General features: G+C 55.6%; 10 protein-coding genes and 1 non-coding gene across 11 annotated transcripts; 3 read left to right on the top strand and 8 right to left on the bottom strand.

Moving 5' to 3' along the window:
- Positions 1-21: 21 nt before the first annotated feature.
- Positions 22-1,971, top strand: DBP6 (RNA helicase; the record flags this gene model as incomplete). The annotated part of the gene is made up of 1 exon (XM_056208393.1): positions 22-1,971. One exon carries the CDS (start codon positions 22-24, stop codon positions 1,969-1,971), a length of 1,950 nt encoding a protein of 649 aa, XP_056064368.1.
- A 30-nt stretch (positions 1,972-2,001) lies between these two features.
- On the bottom strand, positions 2,002-2,682 carry spf31 (DnaJ sub C member 8; the record flags this gene model as incomplete). The annotated part of the gene is made up of 2 exons (XM_056208392.1): positions 2,002-2,642; positions 2,676-2,682. The coding sequence occupies 2 exons, from the start codon at positions 2,680-2,682 to the stop codon at positions 2,002-2,004; spliced, it is 648 nt and encodes a 215-aa protein (XP_056064367.1).
- A 302-nt stretch (positions 2,683-2,984) lies between these two features.
- LAG1 (sphingosine N-acyltransferase) lies at positions 2,985-4,208 on the top strand (the record flags this gene model as incomplete). The annotated part of the gene is made up of 1 exon (XM_056208391.1): positions 2,985-4,208. One exon carries the CDS (start codon positions 2,985-2,987, stop codon positions 4,206-4,208), a length of 1,224 nt encoding a protein of 407 aa, XP_056064366.1.
- A 158-nt stretch (positions 4,209-4,366) lies between these two features.
- Positions 4,367-4,461, bottom strand: MVES1_003576. The gene has a single exon. It is a non-coding gene; the product is annotated as a tRNA-Pro (tRNA).
- A 78-nt stretch (positions 4,462-4,539) lies between these two features.
- On the bottom strand, positions 4,540-6,390 carry MVES1_003575 (uncharacterized protein; the record flags this gene model as incomplete). Its single annotated transcript, XM_056208390.1, has 1 exon — positions 4,540-6,390. The coding sequence occupies one exon, from the start codon at positions 6,388-6,390 to the stop codon at positions 4,540-4,542; it is 1,851 nt and encodes a 616-aa protein (XP_056064365.1).
- Positions 6,391-6,689: 299 nt separating this feature from the next.
- Positions 6,690-7,208, top strand: PPI1 (peptidylprolyl isomerase; the record flags this gene model as incomplete). The annotated part of the gene is made up of 2 exons (XM_056208389.1): positions 6,690-6,763; positions 6,794-7,208. The coding sequence occupies 2 exons, from the start codon at positions 6,690-6,692 to the stop codon at positions 7,206-7,208; spliced, it is 489 nt and encodes a 162-aa protein (XP_056064364.1).
- Positions 7,209-7,253: 45 nt separating this feature from the next.
- ARP6 (Actin- protein 6) lies at positions 7,254-8,793 on the bottom strand (the record flags this gene model as incomplete). The annotated part of the gene is made up of 3 exons (XM_056208388.1): positions 7,254-8,145; positions 8,174-8,309; positions 8,337-8,793. The coding sequence occupies 3 exons, from the start codon at positions 8,791-8,793 to the stop codon at positions 7,254-7,256; spliced, it is 1,485 nt and encodes a 494-aa protein (XP_056064363.1).
- Positions 8,794-9,184: 391 nt separating this feature from the next.
- On the bottom strand, positions 9,185-10,843 carry MVES1_003572 (uncharacterized protein; the record flags this gene model as incomplete). The annotated part of the gene is made up of 3 exons (XM_056208387.1): positions 9,185-10,327; positions 10,394-10,498; positions 10,550-10,843. The coding sequence occupies 3 exons, from the start codon at positions 10,841-10,843 to the stop codon at positions 9,185-9,187; spliced, it is 1,542 nt and encodes a 513-aa protein (XP_056064362.1).
- Positions 10,844-10,987: 144 nt separating this feature from the next.
- On the bottom strand, positions 10,988-11,659 carry MVES1_003571 (uncharacterized protein; the record flags this gene model as incomplete). Its single annotated transcript, XM_056208386.1, has 2 exons — positions 10,988-11,201; positions 11,373-11,659. 2 exons carry the CDS (start codon positions 11,657-11,659, stop codon positions 10,988-10,990), a joined length of 501 nt encoding a protein of 166 aa, XP_056064361.1.
- Positions 11,660-12,034: 375 nt separating this feature from the next.
- Positions 12,035-14,819, bottom strand: ALT1 (alanine transaminase; the record flags this gene model as incomplete). The annotated part of the gene is made up of 4 exons (XM_056208385.1): positions 12,035-13,508; positions 13,671-13,783; positions 13,811-14,596; positions 14,625-14,819. The coding sequence occupies 4 exons, from the start codon at positions 14,817-14,819 to the stop codon at positions 12,035-12,037; spliced, it is 2,568 nt and encodes an 855-aa protein (XP_056064360.1).
- Positions 14,820-14,890: 71 nt separating this feature from the next.
- On the bottom strand, positions 14,891-17,038 carry MVES1_003569 (uncharacterized protein; the record flags this gene model as incomplete). The annotated part of the gene is made up of 1 exon (XM_056208384.1): positions 14,891-17,038. One exon carries the CDS (start codon positions 17,036-17,038, stop codon positions 14,891-14,893), a length of 2,148 nt encoding a protein of 715 aa, XP_056064359.1.
- Positions 17,039-17,217: the final 179 nt, after the last annotated feature.

The following is a 17,217-nucleotide window of genomic DNA, read 5'->3' as shown; positions in this document are numbered from 1 at the left end:
ACCAAGGCGACGACGGTGGTGATGGCTGTCATCCGTCCTGAGGCGCGCGGCGCAAGCGCGGCCAAGAGCAAGACACGCGCCAAGGAACGGTATTTAAAGGCAAAAAAGCTGCGGCGCAAGTCGCGGAAACCTTCCGTGCCAAAAACCAAATGCCAAGCGGCCAGTCCGACGCACTCGGAGCATGAAAAAGACGCTTTCATGCAGGAGGAATCAGAAGATGACACCCCTACTACGAGCGACACCGACCAGGACGAGCACCAGCAAGATACCCCAGAATCTGAACCTGCCGCAGCGCTACCAGAGTCGATCGCAGCCGACCCTTTGCAGGCAGATCCTGTACAGCAGAGCGCCGCAGCCGAGCCTGAATACCTCTTCCGCTTTCCTAAACCAAGAAACACAAGTTCATTGGATCCCGCAATGCTTGCATCGCTCGGTATCCCATCGGCACTGGCGCACCCGACTGTGGTGGATGCGGCAAAGACTAAAGACTTGGACGATGCGTGGGACAATGCGACAGATCCCGCCCTTTACAACGGCATCTCTGTCAGTCGTGCGGTCAAGCAGCGACTTGCCGATTTCGGGATCAAAGAATGGTTTGCCGTCCAAGCATCCGTAATCCCCATTCTGCTCGATGCACACGCAGAGAGCAGCATGTATATGCCGTACAACCCGCCCCGTGATCTTTGCGTCTCTGCACCTACAGGCAGTGGGAAAACACTCGCATACACTGTACCTATTATAGAGCTCTTGCGCACACGCACGCTTGTGCAGCTCCGCGCATTGGTCCTTGTCCCCACCCGTGATCTCGCCCTCCAAGTCGGCGAAACGTTTGACGCGGTTGGCAGAGGAAGCGGACTGCGTACCGCAGTCGTCACAGGCAACCACAGTTTGCGCCATGAACAAAAACAGCTTGTAAAAAGCACAGACGATGGATTCGGCAGCAATGTGGACATCTTGATCGCGACACCGGGTAGGCTTGTCGACCATCTGCGCGGCACACCGGGCCTTACATTACAGCATTTGCGGTTCTTGGTCGTCGACGAGGCGGACCGCTTGCTCGGCCAGTCATTCCAGCAGTGGGTGCCGACCCTGCTGCACGCGCTTGCGCCGAGTAATCCGCCGCCTGTGCTGCAAACGTATGCGCCACCTGAGCTTCAACTCAAGACAGACCACATCAAATGGGCGCAGGACGATTTGGAAGCGCCGGCACAGAGCGTCCAGAAACTGCTTTTTTCTGCGACGCTTACGCGTGATCTTTCCAAGATGGATGCATTGCAGCTGCGCAATGCGCGCTATATTAGTGTGCGCGACGGGGAGCAGCCACGAAATGACGCACTGGGCGAGCATTTCGCGACGCCTGCAAGGCTACGTGAATACATGATCGTCACAGAAACCAGTAACAAGGTGCTGCAGCTTCTCCGACTTTTGCATGCGCCTGTCGGCCCGGAGCACGAACCGGTACACCATGCACTGGTCTTTGCCAAGAGTGTCGATGCCGCGAATCGTCTTGTTCGCCTTGTCTCTTTCTTCGAGGACGACTGGGCGAAGCGCCAAGGGACAAGGCGTTTGCATGTACAGTACTACTCGAGCGACCTCAGTGCTGTCGAACGCGCGAAAATCCTGCGCCAGTTCCAGCAGGGAGAAATCGATGTGTTGGTGTGCTCGGATCTCATTGCGCGTGGAATTGACTTGCCAGAAGTGCGGCATGTGGTCTTGTACGACGTGCCCGTGGATATCGCCAAGTATATTCACCGGGTGGGCCGAACAGCGCGCGCAGGACGCGTCGGCGACGCTTGGAGCCTGGTGGAGGAGCAGGAAGTATACCACTTTAAGCGCATGCTTCGCGAAGCGAATCACTTGGACCGTGTGCAAACGGAAAAGACGAAAAATGCAGCGTTGGACGAGTACGTGCCGTGCTACAAAGCAGCACTCTCGCAACTTGCTGCAGTATACAGTCAGCAGCGTTTGTAATTCATTATGTTCTACAAAGATAATACAGTGTTAGCCCAACACGTTGGTATGTTTTTTCTTCTTCTTCGAGGACCCTTTTTGGAAGGACCGCCAGCCCTGGACCCGGTTCTCTCTAGAACTCTCCCACTCTTGCTCCACCTCTGCTTTACGTTTGAGCACCTCTTCTGCCTGGTCGCGCTGCCTGCGTGCCTCAAACTCGGCCTCTTGCTTCAAACGGATCGACCTGCGCTTTTCTAGCTCGTCGTCGAGCATGAGCTGCTTTGTACACCGCTTGATTCGGTCAGAGAAGCTTGGAACGATATCGTGCAGCTTACCCCCCGGCGCTTGCTCTTTCTCTATTTCAAGCTGGTCCATCCGCATCGAGAGGCCAAGCTCTTTAAGCGCCAAGGACCGTGCGGAGCGCACGGTCTCGTCAAGTCTCTGTCTTTTTGTTTCATCCTGGAGCAGAGATGCCGCATCCTTGAGTAGTTCAAATGCCTCTTTTGCTCGCTCCACGTCGTCCGTGACTTTGTCGGGGTGAAGCAACAAACTTTTTTTGCGGAACACGCGTTGAATATCTTTTTCGTTAGCCTCATACGTGACATCCAAGACATCGTATGGGTTCATTCGGAATGCCACCATCAACACCCTATCAATTTCCAATTGCTGGTAAAACTGATTGTGTTCCCGTGCTGGATAGAGTAAGTAGGAACAGCAATACGCACCAACCATTTTTTCTTTATCTTTTACCGATAGCGGTGCCTGCACGGGAGCTGATGGCGCAGGCTCTCGCGGCGGTTCCGGTACGGTCGCTGCAGAGGACCGCAGTGGGGGACGCGGAGGTCGCCCTGGCGGCGGGCCTGGCGGTGGGCCCGGTGAAGCCCCTGGCGCGGATTCCGTGGCGGACATGGTTGGACCACAAGAAGCCCGATTTCATGTGATCGATGTAGGTGCGTAGTAAATAAATCGGGCGTGTGCGAACCTATGGCCAGCGCGCTGCTTGGCGTATCGGTTTCCTTCTCCTTCCATCCCTGATGCCTCCGCAAGTCGCAAAGAAGAGTGCCAAAGAGGCTGACAGGGTAGTGCGCGAAAAGAAAAATGGTTTCTTTAGCGATATGTACACATCCCGCTGGCTTGTGTCGCCAACGTCGGCGTTCAAGCTGGCACTTTTGGTGGTCCTCGCCTACTTTGCATGGGAATATCTTGTTCCTGTGAGCTGGAACCCATTCAGGCCATTCTTGTCCCTCTCATACCGGTTGCCTGAATCTGATGTGCTTATGAAGCAGGCGACATATCCCTTGTACGGGCCGCCGCCGACGTATTCGGTCGACAACGCCTTCTTGACGCGCATGCGTCTCTTCTTCCAATCTGTACATACGGCCCTGTTCCCGAACGAGTCTCCATTGCTGCGGTACGGCAAAGGATGGCTAGATCTCTGTTTCATTGCATACTTTGTCATCGTCTTCAGTTTCCTCCGCCAGCTGCTTACTGTGTATTGTTTCAAGCCGCTGGGAGCATACTTGGGACTCCGTACCGAGGTAAAGCAGGTCCGCTTTGCAGAACAGGGATATGCGCTCTTTTATTGGGGCCTTGCTAGCGTGTTTGGACTTTACGTGATGTCGTTCCAGGACAGCTGGTGGTACAACCTGGAGCATCTGTGGTACCAGTATCCTCACTGGGTCTTGCGCCCCGAAGCTAAGGTGTACTATTTACTGCAAGGAAGCTACTGGCTGCAGCAGGCGTTTGTCATGCTATTGGGTCTTGAGCGCCCGCGTAAGGACTATTACGAGCTGATTGCACACCACCTCGTCACGCTCTGGCTCATCGGCTGGTCGTACTTCATCAACCTGACCATGATTGGAACCACCGTGTTCGTTTGCATGGATATTCCCGATACATTCCTTGCCATTTCCAAGATGTTGAACTATTTGCAGTTCACTGTGTCGACCAGCATTGTGTATGTATGCTTCATGTGCATTTGGACCTACTTCCGCATCTATTTGAGCGCAAAGACAATCCATTCGGTATACATGCACTATCATTTGATCCCTGCCTATGCGCGCACTTTCAATCCTTTCAAGGGTTACTGGCTGGTCTGGTGGATGCAGTGCCACGTCTTTGCGCCATTGTTCCTGCTGCTCCTGTTGAACATCTTCTGGTACGTACTTATGTGGCGTATTTTCCTTCGTACCTTCCAGGGTGTGTACAAGGATGAGCGCGAAGATGGTGAGGACGAGATCGCAGAGAAGGAGGAGTAGACTATATAGCTATCAATCTTGCCTACCTGAGTAGCCAAAAAAAAAATTGCAGTGCAATTTGGCTGCCCGGTGAAAACCAGCGCAAATCGCATTTTGGCCCCATTTGCGTTGCACAAACCAAGTGCTTATTAAACGCGAGACCAAAAAGTAAACCATTTGGGGCGCACTGGGAATCGAACCCAGGACCTCTTCTATGGATTTCACTTTTAAAGTCAAGCCCTAAAGAAGAATCATACCTCTAGACCATGCGCCCATGTGTTGGGATAGCAATGTATAGATGTGCCTTTAAGCATCTAGCGAGTCCAGTAGAAAAGGTGTTACTACTACGGCATTAGAGATCGTAACATAGTCGATGTGCAGCAACGTAGCATCCCTGCTCGCTATACCCCTGGCCCGCTAGCGCTTCCACAGAGCATTTCTCGGGCAGTATCATAAACCCAAGCGGTCCGCACGAGCAGTCCGGGCACATGATAAACTTCAAAAGTACTTCCTCGCCGGGTGTCAGCTCAAGGCTCCAGGGCATATTTGCCTCCTGCTTTAGTGGCTCGAGGGGCTGCAGTGTATTTTTGCGGTTGCTGAAGTTGCCACGCAAAGATCTTTCGCGCTTGTGGTCGGAAGAGGAGCCGGATTCGCGGCGCGACGAGCTCCGCGACATGGTCGGCTCTGGAACCCTCCAACGAACATTCTTGGAGAAGGAGACATTATAGAGCTTCATCGGGCTCGAAACATACCAAAACCCACGCACCGGACCGATTGAGGGACCAGGGCTGCTGTCGAACGATGGCCCAACCCACGGTGCATTGACAAACGGCGCACTATTTCGATCATGAAATTCCTCCGTATCCAAGTTGGGTGTCTCGCCAGAATTCTGCTCCGCATCCACATCGGACAATGGGCCCAGCTCCTTGACTACCCATTCCGCGGTCTCGGGTGCGAAAATCTGGCAATCACACTGTCCGTTTGGGCAGTACAGACGTGCAATATTAAGGTTATCGGCACGCTTCACAATGCGAGCGACAAGAGCGGCAATAGAGTCTTCCGACGCCGTCTTTGCAGCGACTGCTTCACCAAAGATGGCCGACAATGGCTTTCCAGGGTTCGTCCTTGCTGCATCGTGGCCATTTGTAGCCGGAAGGCCGAGATCCCGGGCAAGGCCGTTGCTGATGTTGCCTTTGGCCAGCAGCTCAGAAAGGACTTGGTCAGTATTTATAGAATTTTCATTTTCAGTCGGAGACACGGAATACGTTCCCAAACCCCACTGGGCCGATGAAGACAGATCATGGTTACCCTTCGTGCCCTGAAGGAAAAGAGGGGAGCCCGCCTTGTCATCAGAGCTGCTCGTGTGCTGGGCATTCTTGTACGGATGAAAGTCGCGCGTATTTACACAGGAAGCGCGCGCATCCTTCCATGCCGCAATATCTGCCTCGGCAAACGCTGCTTCTTGACGAGTTGGATTTTGCAACTCCAGGCGCAGTTCGAACCAGGGGTCTATCCCTTTGGGCAAGTAGCTCGCGCCGCGGAACCTAAAGTAGCAGTGTTCGAAGAATGGGATCCGTCTGTAAGGGCATACGACCGAGACAACTTCGTACGGATGCGCCGCGGGGTCTTTTTCCACCATCGCACGTAACCTCGCCAAGAACTTGCTCATCAAACTTGTCCCGATCCCTTGCCGCCTGTTTCCGCTCTCGACACAAAAGTCATGGATGCATACGACGCGTGCGAGGTGCGAATGCGACGTCGCATACATTCCACGCACTACATCAGCCGGAGCAATCGTTGCCGAGCAAAACGCAATCAGTTTGCGCCGTCCCTCTAATGTCACGGACAAGGGCCCCGCTATGGGCTGTGTCAGTGGGACAAAAGCACCAAAAAATAGCTGCGGCGCCTCTTGCTGTCGGTGGATCAGCTGTTCCAAGGATGACACTTCCTCGCGCGGAAAGAATGCGGATTCTATCGCTTGCGCTGCGCGAAGCTCGTCCGGCTTTACTACATCGAACACGAGGTTTTGCACCAGCCTGTTCGCATTCTCTTTACCCATTGTCTCAGTACGTGCACTTCCGTGAAGGGTGCGACTGCGCTGCTTGAGCATGGGCTTACTCATATCGGAAGTATGGCCCTCTGCATTTGTAACAGATGAGCTGCTTTGCGAGGCCTGCGATACTTTTGTCGCTTGACCCAGCATCCTGCCGCGCCCGTGCAGGTCCGCGTGGCGAGAGTACCTGGCACTGGCGCCGCGCGGCGCCACGTGATGATCACAGAAGCCCATAGAAACAATTGCCCGAGGCTGCGGTGTGGAAGTTGCGCACGGACGGCACTGGTTGACCTATAAAAAGCACACCCTTACCGCCCGTACACGGTTGTTCATACGTTGTAACGTGTACGTGTTGGTGTTGCAACGCCATTTTTTTTGTTCTTACGCTTATCAGACAAATGGCTTTTGCCCCTTCCTTTGCCCGTCAATTTGCAGCTACATCTAAAACCATGTCTAACGTTTTCTTTGACATTACCAAGAACGGTGCTCCTTTCGGCACCATCAAGTTCAAGCTCTTTGACGAGTACGTGTGTGAGGTATAACTAACCCACAGTGTGGTCCCTAAGACCGCCGCCAACTTCCGTGAGCTTTGCACTGGTGAGAAGGGCTTTGGCTACGCCGGCTCCAACTTCCACCGTGTCATCCCAGACTTTATGCTCCAGGGCGGTGACTTCACCGCCGGCAACGGAACCGGCGGCAAGTCGATTTACGGTGCCAAGTTCGCTGACGAGAACTTTAACTTGAAGCACAGCAAGCCTGGTCTGCTGTCTATGGCCAACGCTGGCCCCAACACCAACGGCTCGCAGTTCTTTATCACCACTGTGGTTACTCCTTGGCTCGACGGCAAGCACGTCGTCTTTGGCGAGGTCGTCGAGGGCATGGACGTTGTCAAGGCCATCGAGGGCGAGGGTACCGGCAGCGGCAAGCCCAAGAGCCAGATTAGCATTGCCAAGTCTGGTGTGTGCTAAATAGAGCCCTGTAGGTGTATAGCGTCTTTTGTGTAACTGGGCTATTTACACCATCCCTGCGTTCCATCCATCGAAGCGCGCGTCGCTCAGCTTCGTACCTGCGCGCTCGCCAGGTACGACAGAGCTGCCGCCAGCGCTGTACCACGCATCCCTTGTCATGAGATGCGAAGCGAGAAAGCGTCCTGCAGCTGAATTTGGCGCGGCTTGCAAAAGCGACGCAGCGCCATGGACAGGCGCCGAAACAGGATCCCTGGCAATGTGCACAGAGACAGGGACATCGTCCGGCGCAAGCATACGTAGTTCATGCGCCAGCCGTCTACGCAGGCCTTTGGCATTTGCCGTCCCACCCATGAGCAGAATATTCGCCCATAGCGCAGGTTGGACCTCTTCAGGTGTGTTTTGGATTGCATCTGCGATGAGTTCCGCAAGCGATCCCTGCGTGAGTCCGATTCGCTGCGGCGCAAACAGCGTTTCCATCACCTGGCACCGCTCCTGGCCCAAGCGCAGGACTTGGTGCTCTGCGCCGATCGGCTGGCGCTGCTGCGTGTCGGCGCAAATGAAATTGTCCAGCATAACCTCTTCCACGTCGGTGCTTGGAACAGTGGCATGTAGTGCACCAGGCCCCGAAACCACGTAGCCGTACTTGGTCTTGTGATCTGCGACGTCTTCAGGGCGTGCATAGTCAGGGAGCACATACTGCTGCAGCACGCCATTCTCCGGATCTTCATGGAATAGCTCGACCAGCTGCGCAAAGCTCCAGTCGTGCGGCGCAGTATCCTGTACCGGCCGGGGTTCGGAATCGTATGCGCGTGCCGCGACAAAGCACGATGTGTCCTTCATTTTGTCGGTAAGGTACGTCTCCTCCATCATATTCCACTGGCGGAAAGAAAACATCATTTTTAAGAGGCTCGTGAGCACTTTTCCACCCACATCGAGGCTGTGTGTCAGCACTGCCGCGTACATACCGCCGCACTGCGCTCCATTGTACACGATCGTGTACGATTGGGGCTGCATGGGTATAACTGTGCCCACAATCGACCACGAGCACCGCCTCCGGGCGTTGTTTCTCTCCAAGCTCGGCGAACGGAGCGAGCTGCGCGGCTGGGGTAAGCTTTACTGTAGACGTACGTATCGTGCGCCATATCGCGTCTGCTTGGTACCATTCAAACATAAGTGCATCAAATGCGCGCTGCTGCTCGGGAAGTGCAAAGTACGGTTCTGTGACGATCACGATCCTATTTTCGAATGCGCCAAACGAGTCGTACGCCGGCGCGTCTTTCATCCCAAGAGCAACCGCAATCGCGCGATCCCATACATTCTTTTGCGCTGCCCAATCTACAACAAATCCGCGGTCGATCGGAAGGCGCAGCTGGAGTCCGCCGTAGTCCATGCACGCGGTCTCGATTTGGTCGGCGACCAACACTTGCCGCCGCACGCCGGGGCGCGTCCGTGCAATCGCGTTGGGCATGGCCCAGCTATGCGGTGCACCATGCGTCGGTACACAAGCGATACAGACATGCGAGGCACCCGTGTCGAGCACAATCCCGTCCGCTTTCGCGGCCTGTTGTGTGCTTTTCGACCGCATCGTCGCAAGAGCGCAAAGCCTCCACCTTTTCCATTTCTCGTGCCATGTCCTTTGGGCGTCCGGCGTCGTTTACCAACTTCCAGGTGCTTCCTCCTGAGCGGGGCTCGTTTCCGCTGGACCATTTTGGTACGTTTAAAATGGTACTTATAAGAGGCGACTGCACGACGCAGATGCGCGCGTACATGGCGTGCTTGAAAGAGAATAAAAACAACAACGGCGCATGCCGTCATTTAAGCAAAGCGTATCTGAAATGCCGCATGGACAAGTACGTGTGCACGGTATACAACTTACATGCAGTCAACTTATGGAGGTCGAGAGTATGGAAAATTTGGGATTCGGCGACTTGGAGCCGCCAAAAGAGCCAGCACCAGAACAGGCCAAGGACCGTTTATTATGACCCTGTAGCGAGTGCAGCACGCGCCATATCTACAATATCACCATGCACGAAACCAATAGTCGCCTCTTGAAGCGCTTGTTGCAGTGCCTGTTGTGCCAACCATGCCGTTTGTGCAACGTCGGCCGGAAGCGCAGGCGCTCCCGAAAACAGCGGCGTACGCCGCACCTCAGCCACACTTGTAACTTGCACAAGCAGTTTTCCGAGCGTTGTGAGCAGCATCGCACGGACTGGATGGCCACGGGGGTATACTGCACTCTCCGGATCGGACTTGTTGGCACACGTTTGTGCGCCCGCACACAAGAGCATGGTCAGCTGCGCCGCATCGCCCCAGCTCGACGCGTCCGTTTGTGCTCGCTCGATCGCAAGAAGGTGCATGGTGTAGAGCAAACGCCATAGCAGTGTATTCGCAGGTGGGACTAGCTCGCTGAGCCACGCTACCATGGACAGGAGCTTTGTGTAGGGTATCGCGGCCGCATCGTGCTGTGCCATTTCTGCGAGCGCCTCGGCGGCCTGCCATCTCGTATGCAAGGCCAAAGTACCGCGCAGGGTACTTTGCTTTGCACACACATTGCATGCACCCGTATCGCTTCGGTCTGCATCCAGGCGCGGCGTGGCAACGAATCCGCGGCACCCCGGCACGCGACACCATAGGCTTGTTCGCGGATCCGTCCAGTGGGGCGCACCGCAGGTAGTAAGCGTGCACAAGGGACACGAACATGTAAACATGTACCGTGCCTGCAGCATGTGTTGCCGGTGAGCATACGTGTCCATCAAGTCCACGTACGATGTCCATACTTGTTCGCCTGAGCGGATCGGTTTGAGCGAGACAAGCTGCATCGTACGCGAAGAGGAGCTGGAAGGAAATACCACGACGGCGTTTGGTGTACAGCTGTGATTGCACAGTGCCGCAACAGGGCTGATGCTTACCCCGATAGGGTCCAGCTGCGGATCGGAGAGCATGAATGCATTCGCGGTATATGCGCCAATCATCGATAATAGCGACTCGGCATCGGGGCATTCAAACGCGCGCAGCGACGTCGCAGGGTCAGCATCCATGCTCACAAAACGTGCGAGTTGGAATGCAAGCTGCGCCGCATCCGCATCCTCGGTCGGTCTCGCTTCCATTGCGCTGTATTGCTGCCACCAGTTTGAATGCGTTCCGTGATGTCGACGCTGCCATAACATTTGGGCAAGTGCGCGTACATCTGCACCTGGATCGACAGATGCCTGTCCCGCATCGCGCGCTGCAGATGCCCAGCGCTGCAATGCACCGCATTCGTCGCAATGTCGCGCAGCGTCCCATGCATCCTGTTGGCACGCTACTGAGCAGTACCGCGCGAATTTGCAGCCTGTGCATACCAGCGGTATTGGGCGCTTGCGGAAGCAGTAGTAGCATCGATCCTGGACTTGGTTCGTGTGCAGGACTGATACGTGTGGAGTCGTGCGCAGCAGTACGTCCCCAGGTTTGGCGTCGCTTCCTACAGCAAGTCCACGCCCATAATTTTCGGTGTGGACTACATACAGCGACGTGCCTTGCAGCGCGTGGGCATAGGGAGTATCGTTTGCTTTGTTTGCTTCGTTTGCTCGCATATGCGCCTGCGTGGAAAAGAAGTCGCGTGCCTTGCGCTTCGCCTTGACTTCTGCAAACGACATTGTGGAGGTTCAAAGGCACCACCGCTGTGTAACCAAAGTGGATAATACTACAAGACGCTATCGTACATAATTAAAAGCGGAAAGCAACGCTGTGTACGTATCACAGCGCGCGCCATGCACCTGCGCAAATCCTCCTGCGTTTGCCTAATCACATTGTGAATCCTCGTCCGTGCTCCAGTCCACATCTTCCAACTTGGCCAGGAGCTCCAGGTTCGTGCGCGGCAACGCCGGCCGCTGCCGCTGCGGTCTAGGAAGCACGGGTACACTTCCAGCAAGCCACGCCGCTTCTGTATCAGGCACCGGAAGCGCGCTCTCGCACGCCTTGCCCTTGCCGAGCGTCACCAACTCGAGCGAAGGACTGTTGTATGATCGCGAAGGAGGCGCAATGCCGGATCGGTTTGCGCATGCTGTGCGTTTGCGCGGCGGAAAAAGCAGACGCGGCTTTATTGGCGAGCTTGTACCACTCACCTCCGATGCCCGTGCACTGTCCTGATCGGTACGCCGTACACGTTGCCCACGAAACACATACACTGCTTTTGCGGCCGAATGGTACGGCATCGCAGCAGCGCGCCTGCTTGCTTGCGCACCATTCGGCCCTGTCATGCCTATATCGGCAGGTCCACCCTCGATAAAAGGATTGTGCGGCGTGTCACGAATAGGGTATACGTCAGCAGAAAGTGCATGTGTGCGTTTGTTCTCGTTCCGAGACACGGTCGGCGTATCCGGCGCTTCCTCTCCCCAGCGGCTCGGCAGCGTGTCGCGTTGGGAAGGTGCGTGAGCGTTTTTATTAATTTGAGAGCCAAGCCTGTCCACCATACGGCGTCCTCGTGTGCTTGGCGGTGTGAGTATTCCCGTGTAGGGCTTGGATGTTCTGCATCTGCGTTTGGTATGCTGCGTGCTGTCTTCGTGCTCGGCAGTAGTATGCGCCAAGTCTCGTTTTTTGCTGCTTGGTATCGTAACGTCCCCCCCTCCCGAAGAAGGAGGTGTCGGGCAGTTCCGCCACGACTTATTCGTATCGCCCGTCTCAGTGCGGTCCGACATGGCAGCTAGGCAATGGACGAGCGTGACGAAGCGGACCGATGGTGCCGACCCTGCATAGCATGCGTGACTGCAGCGTGTACAAATTCTGACCAATCACGTGTATTTATTTTCTATGGCTGCATGCTCCTTAATAGGCGTGCAGCGATGCATTTATGCGTAGCGCTGGACAAAGTCGCGGTGGAACTTGCCGTAACGTGCGATAAACTCATCGGTTGCTTTTGCTAGGACCGTAGTGCGGAAGTAGGAGTAGCTGGAGCCATCTTGTAGCTGTTCGGGCATGCGGCCAAAGCCAGAGCCTGGAACGACACAGATTCCCGTCTCGTCCAGCAGCGCGCGGCAGTAAAACTCGTCAACCTGCTTGTCTTTTTCCCGTGCGGCCTCCCACGCTTTTTTCGAGAGATGGAGCCGGGGGAACAGATACATGGACCCCATGGCAGGCTCAATGGTGAGGCCAGGTAGTTTACTGAAACTCGTGGCCATGGTCTCCGAGCGAGCTTTCAGCGTGTCGAAAATATGGGTGTACTCTTTGTGCCAGAGCTCGTAGCTTGGGTCCCCTTCTTGGGGCGGCTTTACCAGCAAGTCTACGCCAATTTGGCCCTGCACCGGCGGGCACAGCGATACGCTCACCAGCTTGTTTATCTGCGCCTCAACTTCGGAGTCGATATTGGTCAGCTCAAAGTAGCCGCCGCGGCGTCCACATTCGCCGCTCATACCCTTGCTGATACTGTGCAGCGATACAAGCTCGACTGAATCAGCCATCGCGCGCTCCTCTGGATCGCTGCTTTTGCTCATGTCCAGCAGCGCTTTGCGGAAGGACACAAAAGGGCACTCGGTTTGGTACACATTCGCCTGGTATACCTCGTCGGCAAAGATGACCAAATTCTCACGGTAGGCCACTCGGATCACGTCCTGGATTTGGCTCAGCGGCATGCATGCGCCTGTGGGGTTGCCCGGGTTGATGATGACAATCGCGCGGGGGCAAACGTCGCGCGCTCGCGCATCTTTGATGCACTTTTGAATGTCTGACAAAGAGGGATCCCAATGATGGTCCCCTTGCAGATTGTAGTGGATCGCCTCGACGCCAAGCAAAGTTAATGTCGCGGTGTACAGAGGGTACTGAGGAATGGGAATCAACACACCGTCGATATCCTGGCGGAAAAAAATGTGGAAAAGAGTCGCAATGGCGGCGGATGCGCCGGCGGTGAGGTAAATGTTTTCGAAATCTTCGGGGTAGCCGTCGCGCTTCTCGACAAACTCGGCAACGCGCTTGCGCACAAGCGAGATACCTTTGGATCCTGTATAGGCACCGACACTACCAACTTCTTCCACCAATTCGCGCGCCCGCTGCTGTGCATCTACAGGAAACAGCTTATCGCGAATATCAGCCGGAGCATCAAGTAGCGCAGGGTACTCTGTCAGAGCGGCCACCTGGCGCCAAAATGTCAGCGGCGGCTGCGCAAGATTTGGCTGCTGCTGGGGATTGCCAATGTTCGACCAGACGATAGAATCGAACGGCAGCTTGGACGTGCCATTCTCGAGGTCTTGCTCGAGCGCGGCTGCCCGCATGGGAATCTCGCCGCGCACAGCATACTCAACCTCGAGTACATGGGGATTCAGCGTATCTCTAGTTACCGACTTGCGTTGTGATGACATGGCGCGACCAAACACAGGAATGCGAGGCAGGCGCGTGTACATGCAAGTTGCCCGTCAACCCGTCCAAGGATTGCGCCGAGCTATTGCCCGGCACGTGCTTATGACAAAGCGTCCAAAATCTCAGCACCGCTACCTGAACGCCTCCACATCCATGCCCAGCAGCAGGGACTTTTGGAGGTACATGACTTGCACCACGAATGCCTCGAGATGGAATATGGGCTTGTTGCCAGTAGCACTTCGTAATTCCTGTTGTCAGCACGGTAGGCCACGTACGTAATATGCGGCTTTCTCCACAATACTCGCACGAAGCGCGTCGTCTACGCGCTTCACCAAATAGTCGGTGAGTGTCTGGAAAATGAGCGAGGCTGGAATAGCATGGACCAAAAGTTCGTAGAGGCGGCCACGCACGGCAAGCAGACGGGCAGGTGTCTGCTCGCTCAATATCATATCGGCCGTGCGCTCGCAGTATGTCTGCCAATCGGGCTGCGCAATGCTCACGGGGCCACTCAAGTCAGGCGACTGGACACGCAGGGTCTCGAGGACAAGCAATGCTTTGCGCATATTCCCACCTGCGTTCTGTGTGACCTGCAGCGCGGTATCGTCGCCAAGATGAAATTTTTCACGCTTCGCTACAGAGCGGAGCACGCGCGACATATCCGCGTCGCTCGGCGCGCCAACGCGCAACAACAGACACCGCGACCGGATAGGCGCAATGATACGCGATGTACTGTTTGCACAGAGGATAAGACGCAGATTTCCCATGTATTTCTCCATGGTCCGCCTCAGCGCGGCTTGGGCATCGCGGGAGAGGGAATCTGCTTCGTTGATCACGATGATCTTGAATTTGCGTGCTGCATTTTGGTCCACTTGCTGCGTCTGTGCAATTTCTTTAAGAATATCCTGGATAATCAGTCTGTCATAGGCGCCGGCGTCGCTGGAGGTTAGTGTCAGCGCTAAAACGTGCCTCGGCGTGATTTCAATATGGTAGTTGCTGCTGATCAAATTCACTTCGATTTTGCGCTTGCTGGGGTTCAGAAACACACGCTGGTCCACTTTGAGCTGTCGTGAGTGGTGTCTCGCCACGTACCTTGAGTGCGCCGGGGCCGTACAGCTGCTTTAACAGGCACGCAATGCGGGTTTTTTTCCCGGCACCCGTCGGTCCGTAGAAGAGCACATGCGGAAAATCGTCGCTTGCCGCAAGTGCATCCAACTGCTCCGTAAGCTCAGGGTGATACTGAAGTTCGCTGAGCGCTTTCGGACGATATTTGTCCACGTACAGCATCGTCGCGGAACCAGCTCAGGCGACGCGTCGGGCGGTAATGCACGTGCTTGTGATTGTGGAGGCTACTACGACTACGGCGTCGACTGGAAGTGCATCATCCGAGGGGCCGTGCGGTATGCAGGCGCTGCATCCCGAGCGGACCACTGGACCAGCCATCCAATTACTTCATGGTGCCATTTTAATGCATTCTTTGCATCCGTGACCCAGTGCCCCTCGTTCGGGAAAAAGAGAAGCCGGGAAGGCACGCCGCGGCGCTGCAGTGTGTTGAATGCAGCGATGCCCTCGGCAGGGTCTAGACGGTAGTCACGGCCGCCATGCACGATCAAATGCGGCGTATTCCAGTTGCCCGTATGGTGGTGCGGACTGAATTGGCCAAATCCATTCTTGTTCGTCCAGGGCATGCCGCCGAATTCAGCTTCAGGGAAGTAGAGCTCGTCGGTAGTATACCAATTTGCCTCTGTGTTGAACACGCCGTCGTGTGTGACGAGTGCTTTGAATAGCGAGTCATTGTTATGTCCTTGAATCCAGTTCACCATGTAACCGCCAAAGCTCGCGCCTGCCGCCACGACACGCTGCCTATCGACATTTGGCTGCGTGTCCAAGACGTGGTGCACACCTTTCAGCACATCTTTCAGGACGCGATCGCCCCAGTGCTGCAGGACACGTGCTGTCATATCCTGCCCAAAGCTCGTGGATCCAGAGGGATCGAGCATGGCGACAACAAATCCAGCGGCAGCAAATACTTTGGGGTTCCAGCGCGTAGACCACGCATTAGTCCAATCGCCTTCGGGACCGCCGTGAATTAGCACCGCGAGCGGCAGCTTCTTGTCCGTGTCTCCTGGCGGCCGGACGATCCAGCCGTGCATTGTGACATTGTCGCTACCGATATAGTCAAACTGCTCTGCTGTTGCGCCGAGGTCCAGCTGGCTGTACCGGTCGTCTGCGCCAAAAAAGTCGGTTAAGCGCTCGCTGTGGCCGTCTTTGTACACAAACTGATCGTTGGGGTGATCGAACGAAGAGAGCGTGTAGAGCAGGCTTTCGTCTGCAAGCTCAGCAAATCCACTCACTCCGCCTTGCTCGACGAGTGCGCGGCGTGCACCGAGCTTGCCGTCGTGGAACGGTGCGCGGTATAGACGCACTTGCTCGTGCTCGGGCACGCTAATGTACAAGGTACGCCCATCGCGCGAGAATGTGAGAGCGTCAGGCGACAGCTGCCAGTCACTGTACTGCTCGGTTTGCGCATTGGCGCGGATCGAGTAGGTCTGCACGATCTTGCGGTCGCTCTCGAATCCATCTCTGTACTGCTGCAAAAATGCAATGGTATCACCGTCGGGGGATATCGCGGGGCTGCCCACCCAGCCGCGGCCGTCGCGCGTAATTTTGCGCGGTGCTGGGCCGCCGCGCAGCGGGACGAGGTACAAGTTCTGTTTCGTGTGCCAAGCAGGGTTCATATCAGGGTCCTTGGCCGTAAAGATGCAATAGCGAGACGAGACTGCAAAGTCTTGCGCGGTACCGAGAGGTCCTACGGGCGATTCTAGCCTTGTGCCCCCCATCATGTTGCGGAACGCGCTGGTGTTGTGCCACACGCCATGCTCGTCCTTCGCCACGTCCACGGAAAAGAGTTGCGTTTTTCGCTTGGGGTAGAGCCACTGGTCCCAATGGCGCACCATCAAGTCATCATAGACTTTGTAATGCTTCTCCCAATTGTGCAGCGCCTCGCTTTCTTCGGCACTTGCCGCGCCCTCGAGCGAGCCATCTTCATACACAGTAGCGGAAAATACAAGCGTCGTGTCATTGTCATGCTGCACGCTGCGTAAGTTCTCAATGCGGACAGGCACGTCGAGCAGCTTGACGGGTTTGCACGCTGCTTTGAGCGAGCACGTAAACAGTGTCTTGTTGGCAAGGAACGCAAACGATGTTTCATCGAGAAACGCACTCTCCTCTGAAGTATTTTGCGCTACACGAGCAGCAGCGCTCTTCGGATCGCGCGCAGTGTGATTCAGCTGGACGTGGTAGAGGTCGCTGCTTTTTTTGCCCGTCTGCGTAGACGCATAGGAGACGGGAACAATGACTTGCGTACCTTCGTGATTCACAATTCCGGTCCCGGGACGCGCCGCCTCTATTAGAAGTTCAGGAGTAAGCACATGTGAGGTGTCTGCCGCCGCGCAGCACACGAGTGCAAAGCACGCACCCGCAAGCACCGAATTCCGAAGCTGCATGGACCCGGATGTGGAGAAGCTATGCACGCAAATTCCACCCGATCATCGACCCCGATCCTGATCTGGTCCGTGCACATTCAACTTCTACAATCTACGCCGATGCGCTTGCGTGCTTGGTTGCCTACGCGCGCGTTTGGCAGACTTTCTTTACTGCACCAACCTATTCACTCTCACGAACT

This window comes from Malassezia vespertilionis, chromosome 8, assembly GCF_029542925.1.
Source record: "Malassezia vespertilionis chromosome 8, complete sequence".
NCBI lineage: Eukaryota > Fungi > Basidiomycota > Malasseziomycetes > Malasseziales > Malasseziaceae > Malassezia > Malassezia vespertilionis.
Note: the sequence above shows the minus strand (reverse complement) of the source record. Positions and strands in the feature narration are given on the sequence as shown.